The 21,938-nt window shown below is 40.0% G+C and overlaps 1 protein-coding gene across 1 annotated transcript in view; it reads right to left on the minus strand.

The window, feature by feature from the left end:
* Positions 1 to 21,938, minus strand: part of LOC126174818 (MAPK regulated corepressor interacting protein 2-like) — a 61,069-nt gene that overhangs the window by 37,668 nt on the left and 1,463 nt on the right. Inside the window, exons 2-5 of the mRNA XM_049921196.1 lie at positions 9,212 to 9,382; positions 6,137 to 6,249; positions 5,992 to 6,054; positions 5,859 to 5,912 (exon numbers count right to left, since the gene is read on the minus strand). Coding sequence (XP_049777153.1) covers positions 5,859 to 5,912; positions 5,992 to 6,054; positions 6,137 to 6,249; positions 9,212 to 9,382 — 401 coding nt within the window. The remainder of the gene's footprint in view (positions 1 to 5,858; positions 5,913 to 5,991; positions 6,055 to 6,136; positions 6,250 to 9,211; positions 9,383 to 21,938) is intronic.

Raw genomic sequence — 21,938 nt, forward strand, 5'->3', positions numbered from 1 at the left:
TCTTGTTCCAACAAATGAACAGGACAGAGTAGAGGATTTGCACAGCTGCTGTTCAGTATAATCACAGCTGCAGAACTCTGTTGTCAGGTGTTCTAGTCCAGTTGTTAAGCTTTCAGTGACATTCACTAATATCTTTCTTCAGGGCTCCAAAAACATGGAGATCACATGGGGAGAGATCAGGAGCATGAAAGGGCTTTCCAGCAAATCTTCTGCAGCCCATTCAAAGTAACTTTGGCAACATGTGGGCCCTTACACATATTCCATACTGTCCCAATATCTCCCCATGTGATTTCCATATTTATGCAGCAATGAAGAAAGACATTCATAACCTTTGATTTACTTTGCATGAAGAGGTGCATGTCTGGGTACAATCAAGTTCCAGATGCAACTGCAGAAATTTTTCCACAAAGGCACTGAATGTCTTGTCTCTCAGTGGGATACATGTATTGACAGTTATGGGAATTACTTTTGAAATAATAAACAGTTTAATTACCTTTTTCCTTCTGTCTAAGTTTCATTTGATTGCCCCCTTATAGGTTAGTAACAACAGAGGAGATAGTGGCTCCCCATGGCTGCCCCCCTTTTCAGTTCACAATAGTCACTACCAAACAGAAACTACATAGAGGTGGGTGTTCATTCTCTTCCATGAAGTCTCCTTCTAATAGCAATATGGTTGCATTGCCTTTGCTAAAAGGATTATGGTCTTCTAATTGTCCCTCAGCTGCCACAAGGCTGACCTTCCTTTACTTTATTTTCTATTTTTGCAGTCAGGCACATGTGATGAAACCACATGTCTCATCTGATGTCCTTGGGTGCTTCAGAAAAGAAACATAGCAGCAGCTTGTTACACTGCATTTATGAAACAGCAGATGGTCATTGCATTCAATACAAGGGCAAAACTGAGACCCTTTTTTAAGACTTACTGAATAGAGATCTGTCACTTTCAGGTGGCAAAGTTCAGCATTGCACTCCTCTGTTTCCTTAACTATATGATCTCCAGTAATCGAGAGAATGTTACTGCGGCCTCCTTATTGGTTACTCAGCTTTGAATAATGTGATGCTGTCCCATCAATTTCCATGAGATAGGACTGACTCTACTGGCCAGGTAAAGATGCATTTTGAGCAGTTCCCTGAATTTCCCCCTCTACCCAATGCCAAATTCACTCCAAGCTTAATCCCCATTGCTGCTGGTGTGCTATTTTTTCAAAGGCCACCACAACTTGTTCATTATGATAGTAACAGTGAATCACAATAGACAAAACTATTTTTGTGTAGACTTTGCCCCCTTGTATAGGGTTCAGAGTGGAGCTGTGTATTCCGGTTCAAAGCATTCATGTTGTGGATATAAGCAGATATTAGTAAAAGGGAGTTATCAGGAGAAAGAAAAGTAGCATTCTATGGATCGCAGCGTGGAATGTCAGATCCCTTAATCGGGCAGGTAGGTTAGAAAATTTAAAAAGGGAGTTGGATAGGTTAAAAATAGATATAGTGGGAATTAGTGAAGTTCGGTGGCAGGAGGAACAAGACTTTTGGTCAGGTGAATGCAGGGTTATAAATACAAAATCAAATAGGGGTAATGCAGGAGTAGGTTTAATAATGAATAAAAAAATAGGAGTGCGGGTAAGCTACTACGAACAGCATAGTGAACACATTATTGTGGCCAAAATAGACACGAAGCCCATGCCTACTTCCGTAGTACAAGTTTCTATGCCAACTAGCTCTGCAGAAGACGAAGAAATTGATGAAATGTATGATGAGATAAAAGAAATTACTCAGGTAGTGAAGGGAGATGAAAATTTAATAGTCATGGGTGACTGGAATTCGAGAGTAGGGAAAGGGAGAGAAGGAAACATAGTAGGTGAATATGGATTGGGGCTAAGAAATGAAAGAGGAAGCCGTCTGGTAGAATTTTGCACAGAGAATAACTTAATCATAGCTAACACTTGGATCAAGAATCATACAAGAAGGCTGTATACATGGAAGAATCCTGGAGATACTAGAAGATATTAGATATATTATATAATGATAAGACAGAGATTTAGGAACCAGGTTTTAAATTGTAAGACATTTCCAGGAGCAGATGTGGACTCTGACCACAATCTATTGGTTATGAACTGTAGATTAAAACTGAAGAAACTGCAAAAAGGTGGGAATTTAAGGAGATGGGACCTGGATAAACTAACTAAAGCAGATGTTGTACAGAGTTTCAGGGAGAGCATAAGGCAACAATTGTCACAAATGGGGGAAAGAAATACAGTAGAAGAAGAATGGGTAGCTCTGAGGGATGAAGTAGTGAAGGCAGCAGAGGATCAAGTAGGTAAAAAGACGAGGGCTAGTAGAAATCCTTGGGTAACAGAAGAAATATTGAATTTAATTGATGAAAGGAGAAAATATAAAAATGTAGTAAATGAAGCAGGCAAAAAGGAATACAAATGTCTCAAAAATGAGATCGACAGGAAGTGCAAAATGGCTAAGCAGGGATGGCTAGAGGACAAATGTAAGGATGTAGAGGCTTATCTCACTAGGAGTAAGATAGATACCGCCTACAGGAAAATTAAAGAGACCTTTGGGGAAAAGAGAACCACTTGTATGAATATCAAGAGCTCAGATGGAAATCCAGTTCTAAGCAAAGATGGGAAAGCAGAAAGGTGGAAGGAGTATATAGAGGGTCTATACAAGGGCTAAGTTCTTGAGGACAGTATTATAGAAATGGAAGAGAATGAAGATGAAGATGAAATAGGAGATATGACACTGCGTGAAGAGTATGACAGAGCACTGAAAGACCTAAGTCGAAACAAGGCCCCGAGAGTAGACAACATTCCATCAGAACTACTGACAGCCTTGAGAGAGCTAGGCCTAACATAACTCTACCATCTAGTGAGCACAATGTATGACACAGGCGAAATACCCTCAGACTTGAGAAGAATATAATAATTCCAATCCCAAAGAAATCAGGTGTTGACAGATGTGAAAACTACCAAATTATCAGTTTAATAAGCCATGGCTGCAAAATACTAATGCAAATTCTTTACAGACGAATGGAAAAACTAGTAGAAGCCGACCTTGCGGAAGATCAGTTTGGATTCCGTGGAAATATTGGAACACGTGAGGCAATACTGAGTCTATGACTTATCTTAGAAGAAAGATTAAGGAAAGGCAAACCTATGTTTCTAGCATTTCTACACTTAGAGAAAGCTTTTGACAATGTTGACTGGAATACTCTCTTTCAAATTCTGAAGATGGCAGGGGTAAAATACAGGGAGCGAAAGGCTATTTACAATTTGTATAGAAACCACATGGCAGTTAGAAGAATCGAGGGACATGAAAGGGAAGTAGTGGTTGGGAAGGGAGTAAGACAGGTTGTAGCCTCTCCCCAATGTTATTCTATCTGTATATTGAGCAAGCAGTAAAGGAAACAAAAGAAAAATTCAGAGTAGGTATTAAAATCCATGGAGAAGAAATAAAAACTTTGAGGTTCGCCGATGACATAGACAGCAAAGGACTTGGAAGAGCAGTTGAATGGAATGGACAGTGTCTTGAAAGGAGGATATAAGATGAACATCAACAAAAGCAAAATGAGGATAATGGAATGTAGTCGAATTAAGTCGGGTGATGCTGAGGGTATTAGATTAGGAAATGAGACACTTAAAGTAGTAAAGGAGTTTTGCTATTTGGGGAGCAAAATAACTGATGATGGTCGAAGTAGAGAGTATATAAAATGTATACTGGCAATGGCAAGGAGAGCGTTTCTGAAGAAGAGAAGTTTGTTAACTTCGAGTATAGATTTAAGTGTCAGGAAGTCGTTTCTGAAAGTATTTGTATGGAGTGTAGCCATGTATGGAAGTGAAACATGGACGATAAATAGTTTGGACAAGAAGAGAATAGAAGTTTTCAAAATGTGGTTCTACAGAAGAATGCTGAAGATTAGATGGGTAGATCACATAACTAATAAAGAGGTATTGAATAGAATTGGGGAGAAGAGGGGTTTGTGGCACAACTTGACAAGAAGAAGGGACTGGTTGGTAGGACATGTTCTGAGGCATCAAGGGATCACAAATTTAGCATTGGAGGGCAGCGTGGAGGGTAAAAATCGTAGAGGGAGAGCAAGAGATGAATACACTAAGCAGATTCAGAAGGATGTAGGTTGCAGTAAGTACTGGGAGATGAAGAAGCTTGCACAGAATAGAGTAGCATGGACAGCTGCATCAAACCAGTCTCAGGCCTAAAGACCACAACAACAACAACAACAGTAGAAAGGATGGGAACTGCACAACAGCATTCCCAAAATTTACTGGATTGCAACACACAAAAAAGGAACCCTTACCAAATCCAAAGAAAATTATGAACATACATCATTAGACACCCATGAAAGTCATCTACTTATCTAGATTCAAGGACAAAATTTCTCTTGGCACCATCAAAGTAGGAGTGAGCATTGTAAAGTTGTGTGACAAAAACTAGTGTACTGGGGAGAGGTTTCTGCTGTTACAGATGTAGGCATCTGCTAACAATAAACAATGAAGCACCAAAGAAACTGGTATACGCATGCATATTCAAATACAGAGATATGTAAACAGACAGAATACAGCACTGCAGTTGGCAACACCTATATAAGACAAGTGTCTGGTGCAGTTGTTAGATTGGTTACTGCTTCTACAATGGCAGGTTATCAAGATTTAAGTGAGTTTGAACATGGTGTTATAGTTTGCACACGAGCTATGGGACACAGCATCTCCAAGGTAGCGATGAAGTGGGGATTTTCTCGTATGACCATTTCATTTCACAAATGTACTGTGAAAATCAGGAATCTGCTAAAATATCAAATTTCTGACATTGATGTGGTCAAAAAAATATCCTGCAAGAACGGGACTAATGATGATTGAAGAGAATCTTTCAGTGTGACACAAGTGCAACCCTTCCGCAAATTGCTGCAGATTTCAATGCTGGGCCATCAATAAGTGTCAGCATATGAACCATTCAATGAAACACCACTAATACATAGCCAAAGGTCCACTTGTGTACCGTTGATGACTGCACAACACAAAGCTTTATGCCTCACCTGGGCCCGCCAACACCGACATTGGACTGCTGAGGACCGGAAACATGTTACATGGTTGGACGAGTCTCATTTCAAATTGTATCGAACAGACAGACAAGTATGGGTATGGAGATAACCTCATGAATCCATGGTCCCTGCATATCAGCAGGGGACTTTTCAAGCTTATGGAGGCCGTGTGAAGGGGTGTGTGTGTGTGTGTGTGTGTGTGTGTGTGTGTGTGTGTGTGTGTGTGTGTGTGTGTGTGTGTGCGCGCGCGCGCGCGCGCGCGCGCACGCGAGGGGGGGGGGGGGGATGCAGCTGGACTGATATGTGACCCTGATATGTCTAAATACAACTCTGACAGGTGACAAGTACATAAGCATCCATTCATGTCCATTGTGCATTGTGATAGACTTGGGCAATTCCAGCAAGACACTGCAAAACCCCACGTGTCCAGAACTGCTACAGTGACTCCAGGAACATTCTCCCGAGTTTAAACACTTCCGTTGGCCACCAAACTTCCCGGACATGAACATTACTGAGCATATCTGGGATGCTTTGCAACATGCTGTTCAGAAGAAATCTCCACCCCCCTCATACGCTTACAGATTTATGGACAGCCCTGCAGGATTCATAGTGTCAATTCCCTGCAGCACTACTTCACACATTAGGTTATGAAACTTCTGCATGCTCAGGGTGTACCAGTTTCTTTGGCTCTTCAGTGTATGTTTATAAAAAATTAATCTATAACAGAAGATACATAACAGCTTTCTTCAAAGCTGTAGTTTTCCTTTTGATTTATTAGCTACATTTATCATACCTTTCAACTGAGGATTTGTATCTTGTTCTGCATAATAAAGAACACAAGGACCTCCTAAAACATAAAACATCAAAAGCTGTAAGAAAAGTAGCTCTCACACAGTTATGTAAACACCAATTCAGAAATCAGTTACCTTTCCCATTTTCAGATCCATTTTGACTAAAGTTTTCTAGTTCTCTTGTGACTTTGTTCCACGCTACAACAGAAATGTAAAATCGGGTGAAACTGACACGATGAACAATAAACTATAAGTAATACTGAATCATAAACAGACTTACAGTCACATATGTATTTAATTAAATCATCGTGTTGTGGAGTAGTTATATCTGGCTGCATTCGCTGACTATTTGGTCTCTTCCCATTCAGTGACTGCATCTGAGGTCTTGGTAAACTGGAAAGCAGTTTTATATTACTTAATACTATGTACAGAAACCATTACAGCAAAGAACAATAAATAAATGTGAGTCAGTGAGGGTGGGGGAGATCTCACACACTATAATCGATGTCTACTGAAAGAGGCAATTTCATAAGCTCAAAAAGCTCAGAAGCAGCATTTGACTTCGGATTAAACAGTATGTATACTTCATTTCTTCAATAAGGTAACTACTTCTGTTTTCTCATACCACTGTTTGTATTTCATTAGGATTTTACTTAATCATATTAATACACATTTACTTTACCTATTCTAATATTCTGCATGACCTGCATAACCAGAAAAGTTTCAGGAAGAAGAAGATTCTAATGTTCATAAAAAGTCTACCAATCCGGACACACTGAGGCACAAAAAGTTATCCTATATCCCACAAATGACTCACAGTATTACAAAAATAAGTTTGGCCAGAGAAATGCAGAGCGTTGAGATGTAAATTGTCTAGACCAGCTATGCATATCTATAATAACTATAGGCCTAAAACTAGACAACACGAGGTACTAAAGGTTACAAACGATGGTAAAAGACTCTCAAAATTATAAATCAGCTATCACGACACTAGCTACAGTGACCACATGACTTTACGATTCATTTTCATTTCCTGTACTATAATGATTTAAGAATGCTAGGAGAAGAACATGTGCATATCTTCTCATACTATAAGGCAAACCAATATGTAAGATTACGATTTTATTCAAAACATGATTAAAAACAGTTATTTCTTGAAAACACACAAATCATCATAAAAGGCACTGAGAATGGCAAAACTGATTGTGTATCTTTCCTATGTGCCTTTTTTCCTTTTGTTTGTTTTGTAATATTTTTGAAATTTATTTACTTTCCAACAACTTGTGGTAAAACATTATTCCTTTCAATTCAGTGAAATATTTTTGAAATTTGTTTACCTTCTATCACCTTGTTATAAAATATGAGCCTGTTCGGTTCAATAAAATTTTACCAAAATCGCTTAGTTTAAATCACTGTTCAGCTGTTTCATTTGCAAAACTGACACCAGTCATAAAAAACAGATAAATAGCACATTACAGTAAATGGCTCTAAAATACTTCGAGAACTCCAGTACACAATGGAAAGACTGAGTCATAAAACATTTTCATTCAAGTTTGAAAATATGAGGTTTAGTTCTGCTAGAAGTCTACTGAAAATTAAACCTGCAGGATAGTGTACACATTCCCGTTCAGTTGTTTAAGTAGTGCTGTCGATAATAGTTCCCTGCTGAGTGTGTACAGAGTGAGTATTGCAGTTCCTCCTTAATGAATTCATATTATTAACCATAAATACCTAATGGGTATATGTGTACAGGAATGGCTGAGTTAGCATTTCGAGGCACTTCAAAATCAATCTGCATCAACTTCACAAACTGACACCAAGAATCATTTGGGTATAATAGAGTGAAAGTAAATAATATAAACAAGCTTCTACATTTCTGTGAAAGTGGAGATTATTCCTTCAGTGAAAACATCAACATTAAGCTTCTGTTCCAGATGCTGAATGTGATACTTTCAGGAATTCCATCTGTCCTCGGTCATACAAATTTAAACATTTGGCTTTAGTGGTTATTTGATTACTGGCATTGTACAGGGTGTACATAAAGTCCAGGAACACTTTCAATTATTTATTGCACAAGAACTAAACATTGTACAGATGTCAAACATATAGCATTCTGAAGAGAAACTCTGAAAGCTTTGCATGGCTTTGTCAACTGTGGCAGTCGCTTCCCGTATTCTCCCCCTGAGCTCTGCTACATCACGTGGTAGAGGTGGTATATACGCCAGATCTTTAACGTGTCCCCACAGTAAAAAGTCACACAGAGTGAGATCTGATGATGGGGGATGCCATTTCATGAAACAGCTGTCCCCTTCTGTAGCACCATCGATGAGACAGCTCTGTGTTCAGGTACCCATGAACTTCACGATGTAAATGGGGTGGAGCCCAATCCTGCTGAAAGATGAATGGAGAGTCCAATTGCATTTGAGGCATCAGCCACTGCTGCAACATGTCCAAGTAGGAACATCCAATGACTGAGCTCTCGGCGAAGAAGAATGGCCCGTACAGTTTTCGACATGACAAGGCACAAAAAACATTTACCTTTGGGATCACGCTCAAATTCAATGCATTCGTGTGGATGCTTTGTACCTCACATTCGACGATTATGCCTGTTCACTTTCCCATTAGTGTGAAAAGTGCCTTTGTTGCTAAAAATTAAGTGATCAACAATGCCATCCCCATTCTCATTCAATTGTTGCAACTGCGAACAAAATTCAAAATGCCTGTCTTTGTTGTCATCATTGAGCTTCTGCACTAGCCCCAATTTGAATGGTTTCATAGACAGCTTCTGTTGCAGGACTTTCCACACTGTCATGGGAGCCATTCCAAGTTCACAGGATGCACGTTGCACTGATTCCTTTGCAGTGACTATAAATGTCTCTCCTCACCGCTTCACTTTCACCTCCCTCACACTGAGACGTCCGTTTCTCTTTGCTGGGCACAAGCAACCCTTTAATAATGAATTTGTTGTGCCAGTGGTAAATGGCCTTCCTTGTTGGTAGCTTCTTACTGTACTTGGTTCTAAACATCCGTTGAACAGCTGTAGTACACTTGTTTTTGCCGAACTCCAACACATAGAAAGCTCGCTCCGCACCTTAACTTGCCATGTTTGCGACTAGTCCTGACTATTGACAAATTACCAAATTACAATGTGGCAGTATACATGAAAAAAAATTTTTTTTAAATAAATAAATAAACCATTTCAGGGTTTCTCTTCAAAATGACTTGTGTATGATATCTGTACAATGTTTGGTTCTTGTACAATAAATAATTGAAGCTGTTCCCAGACTTTACGTACACCCATATTCACCAGTGAACTGGGTGTGAACAATGCATCTTTTAGTTTGATGTGACTTACTTGAAGTTAACAAGGGTTCTTTGGTTTCTCTTCTTCTTCGTATAGGTTGTCTTTCTAGTAAGATGTCCTGTGCTAAGAACTAAAACATCCAACTTGTCTTTCCGTTTCAATACTCCAACATCTAAACTGCTTTCTTCTGTCACATCCTTCTCAAGTTTCTTGTTCAGCACACTGGAGGGATTTAACTTTAATTTAGCTCACAATGTTTCATTTAAGAGTGAGTGAGAGAGAGAGAGAGAGAGAGAGAGAGAGAGAGAGAGAGAGGGGGGGGGGGGGGAGGGAAAGGGGGGAGCATGTGTGTGTGTGGAGGGGAGAGATATTTTTCTTAGCTGAAGTAAATATGTAAAATTTGTGTGTATTCCTCAACATCACAAAATTACAAGATTTCACTCTCAAAGCTGTGACACTTGGTCAAAATATTGTCTGGTTCATCTTTTCTAGAGCACAATAGTTTCACCAATATTTTTTTCACTATTCCTTATTATAAATGAAGTGCATAGTTTGGGGAAAAAAGAATTGTCACTTCCTTGTCATTTAGTTAGTAACATGATTCAGTCAAATCAGACTGAATTCCTGGTAAATCTTCAGAGTGTACTGGCCCTTCCAAATGTATTCATCTCTTCGTAACTTATATTGCATTGACATATCACCTCTCTAATTATTTTTTCAATTATTTCTGATTAAATAGCTGTATGTGCACCAAAATCAAACATACAACATACACATTCGTCACAACTCTTAATACCCACAGGCTCCTTAAGATAGCTTATGGAAACATCCAATTTAAAGCACATCAATCATCAAATTCAGTAACAGTTTTTGGTAGTTATGTGGTGCTGTCATAGTTTGACAATATCCATCATAAGGATATATCCATCATAAGGATCATCAAGTTCAAAATCACGGGCCACAACTCTTCTACTGGGCTGTCATTCTACTTCACTGAAATGTGAAAATTTAATTTCCTTTGCTTATTAAAATTTGAAATGACATATCTATATAAATTTTTAATTGGTCAGTTCATCCTATGGTAACTCTCCTAAGAATTGTTTTCCTTCCCATGCACTGTAATCTCCAACATCTTATCAATGTTTTCTTCTTTGCTGACTTATACCTCATATATGCACCTGAAATTACTTGAAATCTGCTCCCCAGATCACTAACACTGATTAAAACTGTGATTAATATCATTAGTCACTTACTTCATACCACCCTCTTAATTCTTCTTTTACAATCAGCACATCATGTGACAAGAGAAAAGTGTACAGAGGCATGACTTTCACTACAAAAGGAACACAGTTCACTTGCGGTGACACAAAGATCTCACAATGCATCTTATGTAGCTACATCTATACTCTGAAAACAACTATGATGAGCATGGCAGAGTAAATATCCTGGTGTATCCTGCAATGGTTTTAAGGTTATTGCTGTACAGCCCTCCAAAAAGTAGTTGCATGTGTTCAGATCTGGAGAATATGGGAGCCAATCAAGGGCTATACGAATGGCCTCTGGGTGCCCCAGAGCCAGAATGCAGTCCACAAAGTGCTCCTCCTGGAAATCAAACATTCTCCCACTTCAATGGGGTCGAGCTCCATCTTGCATGAACCACATCTTGTCAAAATCAGTCACTTTGGATAATGGGGATGAAATCATCTTCCAAAACCTTCATGTACCATTTGATAGTCACCATGCTATCAAGGAATGTCACACTGACCATTCCATGACTGGACACTGCACAGCACACAGTCACTCATTGAGGGTGAAGATTTCAATAGCAAAATGCGGATTCTCAGTCCACCAAATGCATCAATTTTGCTTATTGATGAATCCGTCCAAATGAAAGAGGGCTTCGTCACTAAACCAAAAAATCATATTCACATCAAAGTCGTGGTCAATTCAGTGGACAACAGTGTTGGCGAAACATAACCACTGTTCCATGGCCCCATAACCACTGTTCCATGGCCCTGGGGCTTAATGGCTGATGGGTTTGAATTTTGTATGGGAAGAGATGCAGGTCTTCAACAACAGGGACTCCTGGTTGATTTACACCTGTTGTGCAGCTTGACTGATTGATTTCCTGGGGCTGGTTTGAAACCTAACTTGTCTTCGATGTTTTCAGGTGTTTTCATCCTTTTTGGACAATCAAAATTGCCATCACTGTCATCATCAACACTATCCATTCTCTCAAACTTTAAAATCAAATTCTTGATTGTTAGCACACTTGGACCGGTTGTCTTCAGCTTGAACTCAGATGCAAACTTCCTTTGAGCCACAGTTGGGCTGTTATGGCTCACATAGTAGGCCGTCACAAGCGCTGTACACTCAGGCACACTGTACCATGACCTTTCAGATGCAAATGGTTGACAACAACAAGATGCGTGCACACACGCATAATAATTCCTATCACACCCCGCGGCCAACCATGCAGTTTGAACGTCCTAACTCAAACTCTTCAGAAGAGTTTTATTTCATATGGTTCAATAACTGCCACCTTGTATGAACAGCAAGGATCCCAATGTATTTCTACGGCGTTTTTCTACAGCTGTCAATAAGTCTCCATCGAAGATAATATGAGTAGTTTTCTCTACATTTAATTCCTCCATCCAGTCAAAAATTTTGATATCCTTTATGGTTGTACTTTCATTAATAAGCACTGATTTCTTGGACCGGTGGCTCTGAGGATGTCATGTGAGAAGAGTGCAAGTTGGGTTTTGCACAGTGATTTATTCAGTTATTTTTACTGATGAGTAATTCTTTGGATTTGATGTCCTTATCATAACAGTTACAGGATATTACATCTCTTGTAAAGAATGGCACACAAAGAATGATATAACTTCAATAAAGTATCTGATACCAATGATGATGCCTTTCCACTTCTGCCTACAGTGCTCAAAACAAGAGAGTGGTTTTTTTTTTTTATTTTATTTTATTTTTTTTTTTTTTTTTAACCAGGGGATAGGTCAAATTCAACCAAAGCAACAATAATTACTGTTCATTAATTTGTAGTGTGGCCAACTTTAACAGTCAACAAATGTTTAAACCTGTCTGGCATGAAATAAGAACACCCACCGTTTATTGCAACAACAAGTGAACTGTGTATTACTGTTATGTTGGCCAGGTCAATAAGTAGCCAGGCACGGGGCCTGTTTCAGCATGGTCTCCAATTTCTGGAAAGCCGCATCGCATGACGCAGACCAGTGAAAAGGCACGTTTTTATGCAACAGGCGATGCAACGGCTGAGCCACCGAAGCAGCAAACGGTAAAAACTTGTGATAGTGTGCTATTTTCCCCAAGAAGGCCTGCAGTTCCTTAACAGATGTAGGGCAAGGAAGGGCATTGATCGCAGCGATCAGACGAATACTATCCCGAAAGAGTTGAAACCCCAAGTAAGTGATAGATGCCTGAAAAAATTTTGATCTCTGAAGATTACACTTAAGACTGGCAGTCTGTAAGACACGAAAAAGTGTGCGGAGATTTTGAAGATGTTTGTCAGTGGTGGAGCCAGTGACAACAACGTCATCCTGGTAATTTATACACCCAGGGACAGTGAGCAAATAATTGTTCCAAGAAGCGCTGAAAGAGAGCAGGGGCGCTAGCAACCCCGAATGGCAATCGTTGGTATTGATAGAGGCCAAAAGGCATGTTAAGGACCAGAAACTGCCGGGAAGCAGCGTCGAGAGGAAGTTGATGATAAGCTTCTGACAGGTCAAGTTTAGAAAAATACTGGCCTCCAGCAAGTTTAGTGAACAATTCTTCAGGTCGAGGCATAGGGTAAATGTAGATAAGGCATTGCGCATTTAAAGTGGCTTTGAAATCGCCACAGAGACAAATATCACCATTTGGCTTAGCAACGACAATGACAGGAGAGGACCACTCACTGGAAGTGACAGGAAGCAAGACCCCTGAAGCAGTGAGACAATCCAGCTCCCGTTTGACCTGATCACGAAGGGCCACAGGAATGGGCCGAGTCCGAAAAAACTTAGGCCGAGCAGTGGGTTTGAGTGTGATATGAGCTTCAAAGTCATTTGCACAGCCTAACCCAGGAGAAAAAAAGTGACAAAAATGTCATCGACAAGGAATCCAATTGAGCATAAGGAATAGCATCAGAGACAATATTGACAGAGTCATCTATGGAGAACCCAAAAACGTGAAAGGCATCGAAACCAAAAAGATTCTCCGTGTTACTATGGTCGACCACAAATATGGGAACAGTGCGAATGACAGATACCTCAGCATCAAATTGTCCCAAGAGAGAAATCTTCTGTTTATTGTAAGTCCGTAATTGCCTAGTGACAGGTGACAGGAGTGGAGAACCCAACTGAAGATATGTCTGAGAATTGGTGATAGTGGCAGCAGAACCAGTAACCACCTGCATGCGAATATCTCGACCAAGTATTTGGACAGTGAGGAATAACTTCTCTGAAAGGGAAGAAGTACAATTGACAGATAAAACAGAATCAGAAGCAGCGTAATGTTCATGAACATTATGTATGTGGTCGGATTTGCAAACAGATGACACATGACCCTTTTTTTTGCATTTGTGACACACGGCCCAATGTTGTGGACAATCTTCTCGTGAATGTTTCGTAAAACACCGCGGACATGAAAGAAGTTGCTGTGTGTTTTGCTGCAGTTTCTTAGAGGTTTGTTTACGGTTAGGCCAAGGCTGCGCTTGGGAGCGTACTGCAGCCACGTCGGCCAGCGGGGACATGCCACACGCTTCGTCAACATCACACAGAGGTTGTATTTCCCCGACGCCGCCCCAAGCCTCTATTTGCGCTCCAGCGGCGCGAGAAATTTCAAAAGACTGAGCAATGGATAGAACTTCATGTAGAGTCGGATTTGCCAACTGAAGGGCACATTGCCTAACTTCTTTGTCGGGCGCCGATCGGATAATAGCATCCGGTACCATGGAATCGGCGTAGGATTCTTTGTGAACTTCAGTAACAAATTGACACTTTCTACTGAGGCCGTGAAGTTCAGCAGCCCAAGCACGATAGGATTGATTCGGTTGTTTTTGACAACGGTAAAAGGCAACACGAGAGGCTACCACATGCGTTTGCTTTTGAAAATAGATGGACAAAAGTGAGCACATTTCAGCAAAGGACAAAGACGCAGGATCTTTCAAAGGAGCCAATTGCGACAATAACCGATGCATTTGAGGTGAAATCCATGAAAGGAACAAAGACATACATGTTTGTTCGTCCGCAACATGAAATGCCAAGAAGTGCTGTTGAAGACATTTTTCGTAATCAGACCAGTCTTCTGCCGTCTCGTTGTAAGGAGGAATAGGAGGCAGAGACAACGATGAGAGAGAAAATCACAAATCGCATTTGTGAGAAGCGTTTGCTGTTTGATGAGACTTTGCAGTAGTTGTTCTGAAGTAGCCATGGAAACATGTGGGTCAACGATGGAAAAGAAAAATCACTACCTCGTCACCAATTGTTATAACTTCAAGTTGAACAAATATATTTCAAGGAAGACGCAATACATAAAAGTCACAGATCAAGTAAACAGAGTAAGACGAGAGTACACTTTAACAGTCAAATCATAACTGAGTCCGAGTCTAGCGGCCGCTGGCTGGCTGGCTGGCTGGCTGGCCGCTTAGATGGCGCTGCTGCTGCATGGCTGGCAGACAGCGCCGCATGTAGAGGACGCGCGTAACTGTGCGGCAGCACTTTGAAAGATCGGCGAGTCACAACACTTATATCACTGCTAATGTAGCAGAAAAAAGGAGTACAAACGCAGTGAAATACGTTACTGAAGCTATGTGTCAGTGTTGATTTCATTTCATGATGGAATATGTGGAACTCAGTACTGCAAAAACTTGTTATTAAAGCTGTTTTGTACATTAAATGTAGGGCTGTTTATCATTGTTATCCAAATGCTTACAAATAATCTGACTTTGTCGAAAATGTAAACGAGTAGTAGGCCAAACATGTAACAATAAATATGAAGTTATCTCGACACTACTAGGTGAGATTTAACTTCTGAAACATGAATATTGTGTGTTCTTGGGAATAAGTGAACCTGCAATATGTGACACAAATAGTCTTCATTCCAATTTAAAACAAAGTGGAATAACCAGCAGACCTACTGGATACAATTTGAAACCAGCAATTGTTAGTGCCAATATTCTGTCAAACAATAATACTGCTGCCTCCATCCCCCCCCCCCCTCTCTCTCTCTCTCTCTCTCTCTCTCTCTCTCTCTCTCTCTCTCTCTCTTTGCCACACAGGAGAAAAGACTGGAAAAATCTTCAGCTGCACAAAAATGGTTAGTGAAATTGATCTGATGAAATTACGTTTTCTTGGAAACATACAAGTCTCAACTTTATCTTCGATAAGAATAGAAGCTGAAGCAGGGGATTATAATTTGTGTCACAGCTGGGACTTGAACCTGAGTCTCCTGCTTACTAGGAACATGTGCTAACCACAACACCAATGCAGCACTGTGGCTACTGTAGCTCTACAGACTACACTTGTTTAATGCCCTCCCTAATACAAACTTCAACTCACATCTGCAGCCCATTTTCCCTTTTTTTAGATCATCAGTAACGACAAGGCTCTCTGACATTGGAAGAGCACCCCAGTTTTGTATGCAGTATGTTATTATCTGACAGTCATGAACATGGAAGTGCATCATTCTTAAAAGCTACATCTGCTAACTACAGCAAATCAGCGGGAGTTAAACCAATTGTATGGTTTGAGAATTTTATCAGGGAAATAACTGAACTCTCCAGGGACTTCACTTTGAATGACTTAATGATAGTTATTGCAGGTTTCAATGACATAACAGAAACAAAATGTATTTCAAAATGAGTGTACAGGGATTAATTTCAAGAATGAGTCATAAGAGTGTTACAGTGTACAATACCTTACAGACATGAAAGTCAGGAACAAACTACATGATTCCAGAATGAGATATTCACTCTGCAGCGGAGTGTGCGCTGATATGAAACTTTCTGGCAGATTAAAACTGTTCTAGTCTCGGTCGGGCACACAGTTTTAATCTGCCAGAAAGTTTCAAACTACATGATATTTAGGCTTAATTATATCATAATCGATCTAGTCCATGCATGTGCTAATATCACTGTAAGCAACATGAACCACCATTTACAAAGAGAAGACTACACAAAAGATTGGATGCACCTTAACATAAGAGGAAAACAGAAAACATATAGAAGTATTGCTACTTCTGCAAGGTGCACATGACAAGGCGTATACTGGTAAAGACAGCTACCTCCCCAGTAAATTGCAAACATATGATGAAAACAGTTTTGGGGCATGCTGTTCAGATGATAACGAGAAGTGAAACCATTACCAAATCCACATCACCACAGCAAAATAGAAAGACATCAAAAACAACCCTGCACATATAAATTGTAAGTTGGCATCTACAGCCCATGTTCATCTGTTAAAAGTAAGTACCCAGTAAGTGAGTAAAAACAGCCAAGCTGTAAAGGCACTAAAAGCAAGTGCTCAGTCAGTGTGTGAAAACCATCAAAGCGTAAAATTAAAAAGAACAAGCACCCAGTGCACGTGTGAAGGCAAACAAGCTGCTGCACATGTATCTTCTAAAAAAAAGAGAAGTTCCAGAGTGGAACAATGGTTTTCATGGCTGGCACCATGGAAATCACTGTCATCACCATCTGCATCCAACATGATCAAGAAACTAGCCATACATGTAAGAACACAATCTGCAGGTGACAGAAGACTACTAGCAAAGTGACCAAATAGGTGTGCTACTGTGCACAAATCCAGACCTACTACTTTGTGATGACAACTTATTATTTACAATGACAAACATCAGGTCTTTAAAAAATAAAACTTATGATGTCAGTGTTCTGTTAGGGATGAGCAAGCATATTACTTTATTTATTAATGAACACTTGTTAAGTACTGCCAGGTTTTCACTTAGTACTGGATTATTGTAGATGAACACAGAACTATGGGAGCAGGAGGGAGGGGTGGGGATGCTCAAATATATCTTAGTAGTGGGATAGACATTCATTACAGTGCCCTTTAGTGTCAATAATTACTGTATAGATAATACACTGGAGACGGCAGCAATGTTACTGCCCATGTTAAACTTGTACTTGTGCCAGTATACTGCACACCAGATAGTGATATTTAAGAATCTGCACAGGCCTTAAAGAAACCGATTGCACACTTTGAGAAATTTCAATTTTTGGTGACATTCAGTACCTATTTCTGTACAGCGAAGGAGACCCTCCTAAACAACTTAAAAGGGAAGGCCATGATTTTGGGATCACGGATTTACTTCAAACTTTGTACACCTTTGGTAGGCCATTAAAGCAACATAATCTGCAAGTTGTAAGGTGCACTACTCTGGCAGTTCCAAGAAAATCACAAGAGAAGTTTTAGGTATCTATTATGAAATGAATGCATCTGTGCGTAGGTGACCAGACATTGGAGTTCATGGTGGTCAAGTGCTTAGCTTTTGAGCTTTATAACGCAAACGTATATGAGGTACAATTCGACTCCTGCTCAACCTTAACTTTTAATCCATTTTTTTTCTGTCAGTGGTCATATTATTTAATTTATATGACATTTGAGAGGTAATATGATTAAAGAAAATAATGTGTATTTTCATGAAGTTTTAGTGAAGTTCGTGTTATTTGACTATTTACTATTTTTAATTAAGTTTAATTATTAGAACTAAGATATTTATAACTATTGACAAGTAAATGAAGATATGTAAAGAGTTTTCCTGAGCCTGTAAGCCTGTCATGATTTGCAAAATCCCTTACAAATGCAATCTGATAAGGTATCCAGAACTACTTTGCACCTCGATGCTTTGAGCTGCAAACACAGAGGCTCGTAGTGATCAGATGTTGTTGCTCATGTAGCATGAATGAATAGTGTAGGGGCAATTTTTTTTGAATACCACAAAATTTACACTCATGCTACAAAAATGAAGGTTTGAACAGGATTTGAACCATCGCCTCATATACTTTCATCTTATGACGCTCGAACACTAACCAGCTGGCCACCATGAACTCCAACGTCCAGCACCTATGTACAGATACATAAACCACATGATGAATGCATAAAACTTCTCTTCCAATTTTCTTGGAATTGCCAGAGTAGTGCACCTTACTACTTGCACATTACATTGTTTTAATGTGCCTACTATAGGTGAACAAAGTTTGAAGTAAATCCATGACCCCAACATCATGGCCCCCCTTGTTAGTCTGAACAATATACTACAGTCACATGATCTGTGCTCTATTAAGGATATCACAAAAAGACAATCTACAGGCCCTGATAACGTAACTGCTAATTCTGAGACAAATCAAAACAAGAGGACCACCCTGTAGCTGAGCACACTGCCCAACACGACATCCTCCATTTCAATGACTGCTTCACAGCATGTGCCACATGGATCCTTCCCACCAACACCAGCTTTTCTGAACTGCACATGTGGGAACGCTCCCTGCAATATATCCTATGTTCCTGAAACTGTCCTGGCCTCAACCTCCATTAGTCATTTTTCTCGTCCATTCTACCCTTTCCCTGTTCCCATTCCAGGACTAAACAGCCCTCATTCCACCAATGCCCCCAGTCATTTTTCTTCTCTCCTCCTCCACTCCCCCCCCCCCACCTCTCCCCTGCCCTCCGTCTCACCTCCCGACAGCACCAAACTACCCAACCCTCTCTCCACCTTGTACTTGCATGCTCCCAGCAGCACTTCACCCACCCCCTAACCTGTTATCCCTCCTCCTCCCCACCCCAGCCTCCTCCTTACCTCCACCCAGTTGCGACTCCCATCATGCATAGCTGCTGTTGCTCGCAGTGTGGCTGCAGCTGCCAGAGGCTGCAGTCGCGCGCGCGCATGTGTGTGTGTGTGTGTGTGTGTGTGTGTTTTTTGTCTATTTTCATTGTTGGCCGAAAGTTTATACTGTGGCAGTACTTTCATTGCACCTATCTGCTACTCAGCATCTCCATTGTATGGTGAGTAGCAACTTTCCTTTTCATAACAGTGTTATCCATAGAATTCTGCTAGAAAAACACTACTGCTACAGTTTTAGAGGTTTATAGCTATTTTGATCAGATACTACCTGAGTAATAGAAAACAAATTGTAAAGTTCAATAATATGTCATCAAATGACTTGGATATGAGGGCATGCCACAGGGTTCTGCGTCTGGACCTTTACTCTTGATAATACACGTAAATGATTTCCCCACCACTGTGCTGTGTAAATCTACACTCTATGCTGATAATACCACTTCTGTTACAGCTGGGGAAAGACTTAGGAGCATTAAAGCAGGAAAGTACGGATCATATTGGAGCAGCCAGTAAGTGGTTCCAAATCAATGAAATGCCTATTAACCATGAAAAGTGTTGGAAATATGGAAGCGTCCGATCCCGCCCATTTGCTTTGACCCATGACGTCACAAATATGGTGGAAACGACCATAAACCACGAGTCCAATATGGCGCATATAAAGTCAGTACATACACATTATGAGGACGAAAATACATCGAAAAACGGAAATACGGAAGTGTCCGATCCTGCCCGTCTGCTTTGACCGATGACGTCACAAATATGGCGGAAACAAAAACAAACACACACACTTTTCGCAAGAAGCCTAATGACACTAACGGGACAAGCGCGGAAAATGGGGTGTTTTGGGTGGGGGGCAAACTAAATATAAACAAATTTAGACGCCTTGTGTAGCTACAACGTGTAAGTGAAGACAGCCATGCATGGGGTCGTAACCCCTGCAACACATAGAAGATAAAGATGCTTCAGTAGCTGATTAGTGTTTTTTGTCTTTAAAAAAAAAAAAAAAATCTCACGGGATAGAACGAACAGATCAGAAAGATAAATATAATAAACTATAACAGAAATTGGAGGAAACAGATAATTAAAATAAGTAATAAGTGTTTTTAAATTTAAAAAAAAAAATCTCACGAGATAGAACGAACAGATCAGAAAAGTAAATAAAATAAGATAAAACAGAACTGGAGACAGCCACACTCAAACCAAACTCCGCGCCGTCAGACGTCACACATGACAACACCCTTACGTCACGGGTCAAAGCCGACGCGTGGGATCGGACGCTTCTGTCAACCCCAAAAAACAAACACACACACTTTCCAAAAAAAAGTCAAATGACACTAACGGGACAAGCGCGGGAAATTGGGTGTTTTTGGGTGGGGGCAAACTAAATATAAACAAATTTAGATACCCACCCCCATACAAAACCACACAAAACAACGAAAAAAACCAACATCACAAAACTCCCCAAATACCACTAAACACAATATCATCTGGAATCGGACACTTCCCGTCACCTATATAGCTCAACAGCAGCTCACGATCCCATAAATTAGGATCAAACACTTCCCTTGGCCTATATAGCTCAAAAACATCTCCCGATACCAATATCAACATACACAGCCACACATTGGAATCGAACACTTCCCGTGACCTGCGCACTGTTAATTTTATCTGTCATATCCATTCATGAACAAAAACAACAACCGATTAATTTCACTAAAATTACCACACGATGTGCAGCGAACAACACTAAATTAACCTTCACACAAAATCGTTAACTCACTGAAACAAATTCCACTACAAACACAGCCGACATTCGAACAATTCTGGATAATGAGCAAAAGAAAACTGAGCCCATTACACCACACAAACGAAAACCCTGAACATACCATCTGAGAGCACAACAAACCACAACACGACGACATCTACAAACACGCCACACTCGCAAACCAAACTCCGCGCCGTCATGACGTCACACACAACACCCTTATGTCACGGGTCAAAGCCGACGCGTGGGATCAGACACTTCTGTCGACCCAAAGTGTTCGCTTCAGCTTATGTATTAAAGATAATGGCAATGATTGTACTTCAACTAAACTTCTTGGGATCCATCTTGACTCAAAGTTAACGTGGAAGAGTCATACCAATTATACGTGTACTAAGTTAGCATGTGTTACATGTTCGTTAGGTAAAATGAAGTCTGATGTTAGTGATAAGCTATTGCTCAATGCATACTACACCATTTTCCACATCCACTTGACATGTGTCATTTTGTTATATGGGAATACCACTGGAGTGAAAAAAGTTCTCATCTGGCAACAGAAGGCAATTATGTGCATCAACGGAGTCAGAAACAATGAGCCTTGTAGACTGTATTTAAGAAAACTGAAAGTGTCAACAGTTATGTTTCTCTTTATATAAATTTTCTAATACAAACAAAAAAGAACAAACACAGTCACAAGCTGCGACCATCTGTCCATCAACTTAACACATGTCTAAAACAGCAGAGTGATGTCACAGTCGCTTGACTTTAGAAAATTCAAGATAGTTACACATAATGGGGTTGCAACTATTTAACATGTTGCCAGTACAGGCACACTTTGTGTCACTGAGTTTGTTAAAAATACCTCACAGAAATGGCTTGCACCAAAGCATTTACACAATAGGAGAGTTTAAAATGTGCTGTAAACATGACCTTAATTACTAATATAGGCTAGTTTCACTTGAAGTGAATATGTTTAATATATCATGTACTTTACAATGGACAATTTTGTTTATTGATAACCAGAATGAACTAAAATATCTTTCACACCATGTATGTGTACTCCACAAAATAGAAAATTGATTGCATTTTTAATGCTTCATGATGAATAAAAATTTCCGATATGTTTCTGAACAACATTCTGCACTCCACAAG

This window comes from Schistocerca cancellata, chromosome 3, assembly GCF_023864275.1.
Source record: "Schistocerca cancellata isolate TAMUIC-IGC-003103 chromosome 3, iqSchCanc2.1, whole genome shotgun sequence".
Lineage (NCBI taxonomy): Eukaryota > Metazoa > Arthropoda > Insecta > Orthoptera > Acrididae > Schistocerca > Schistocerca cancellata.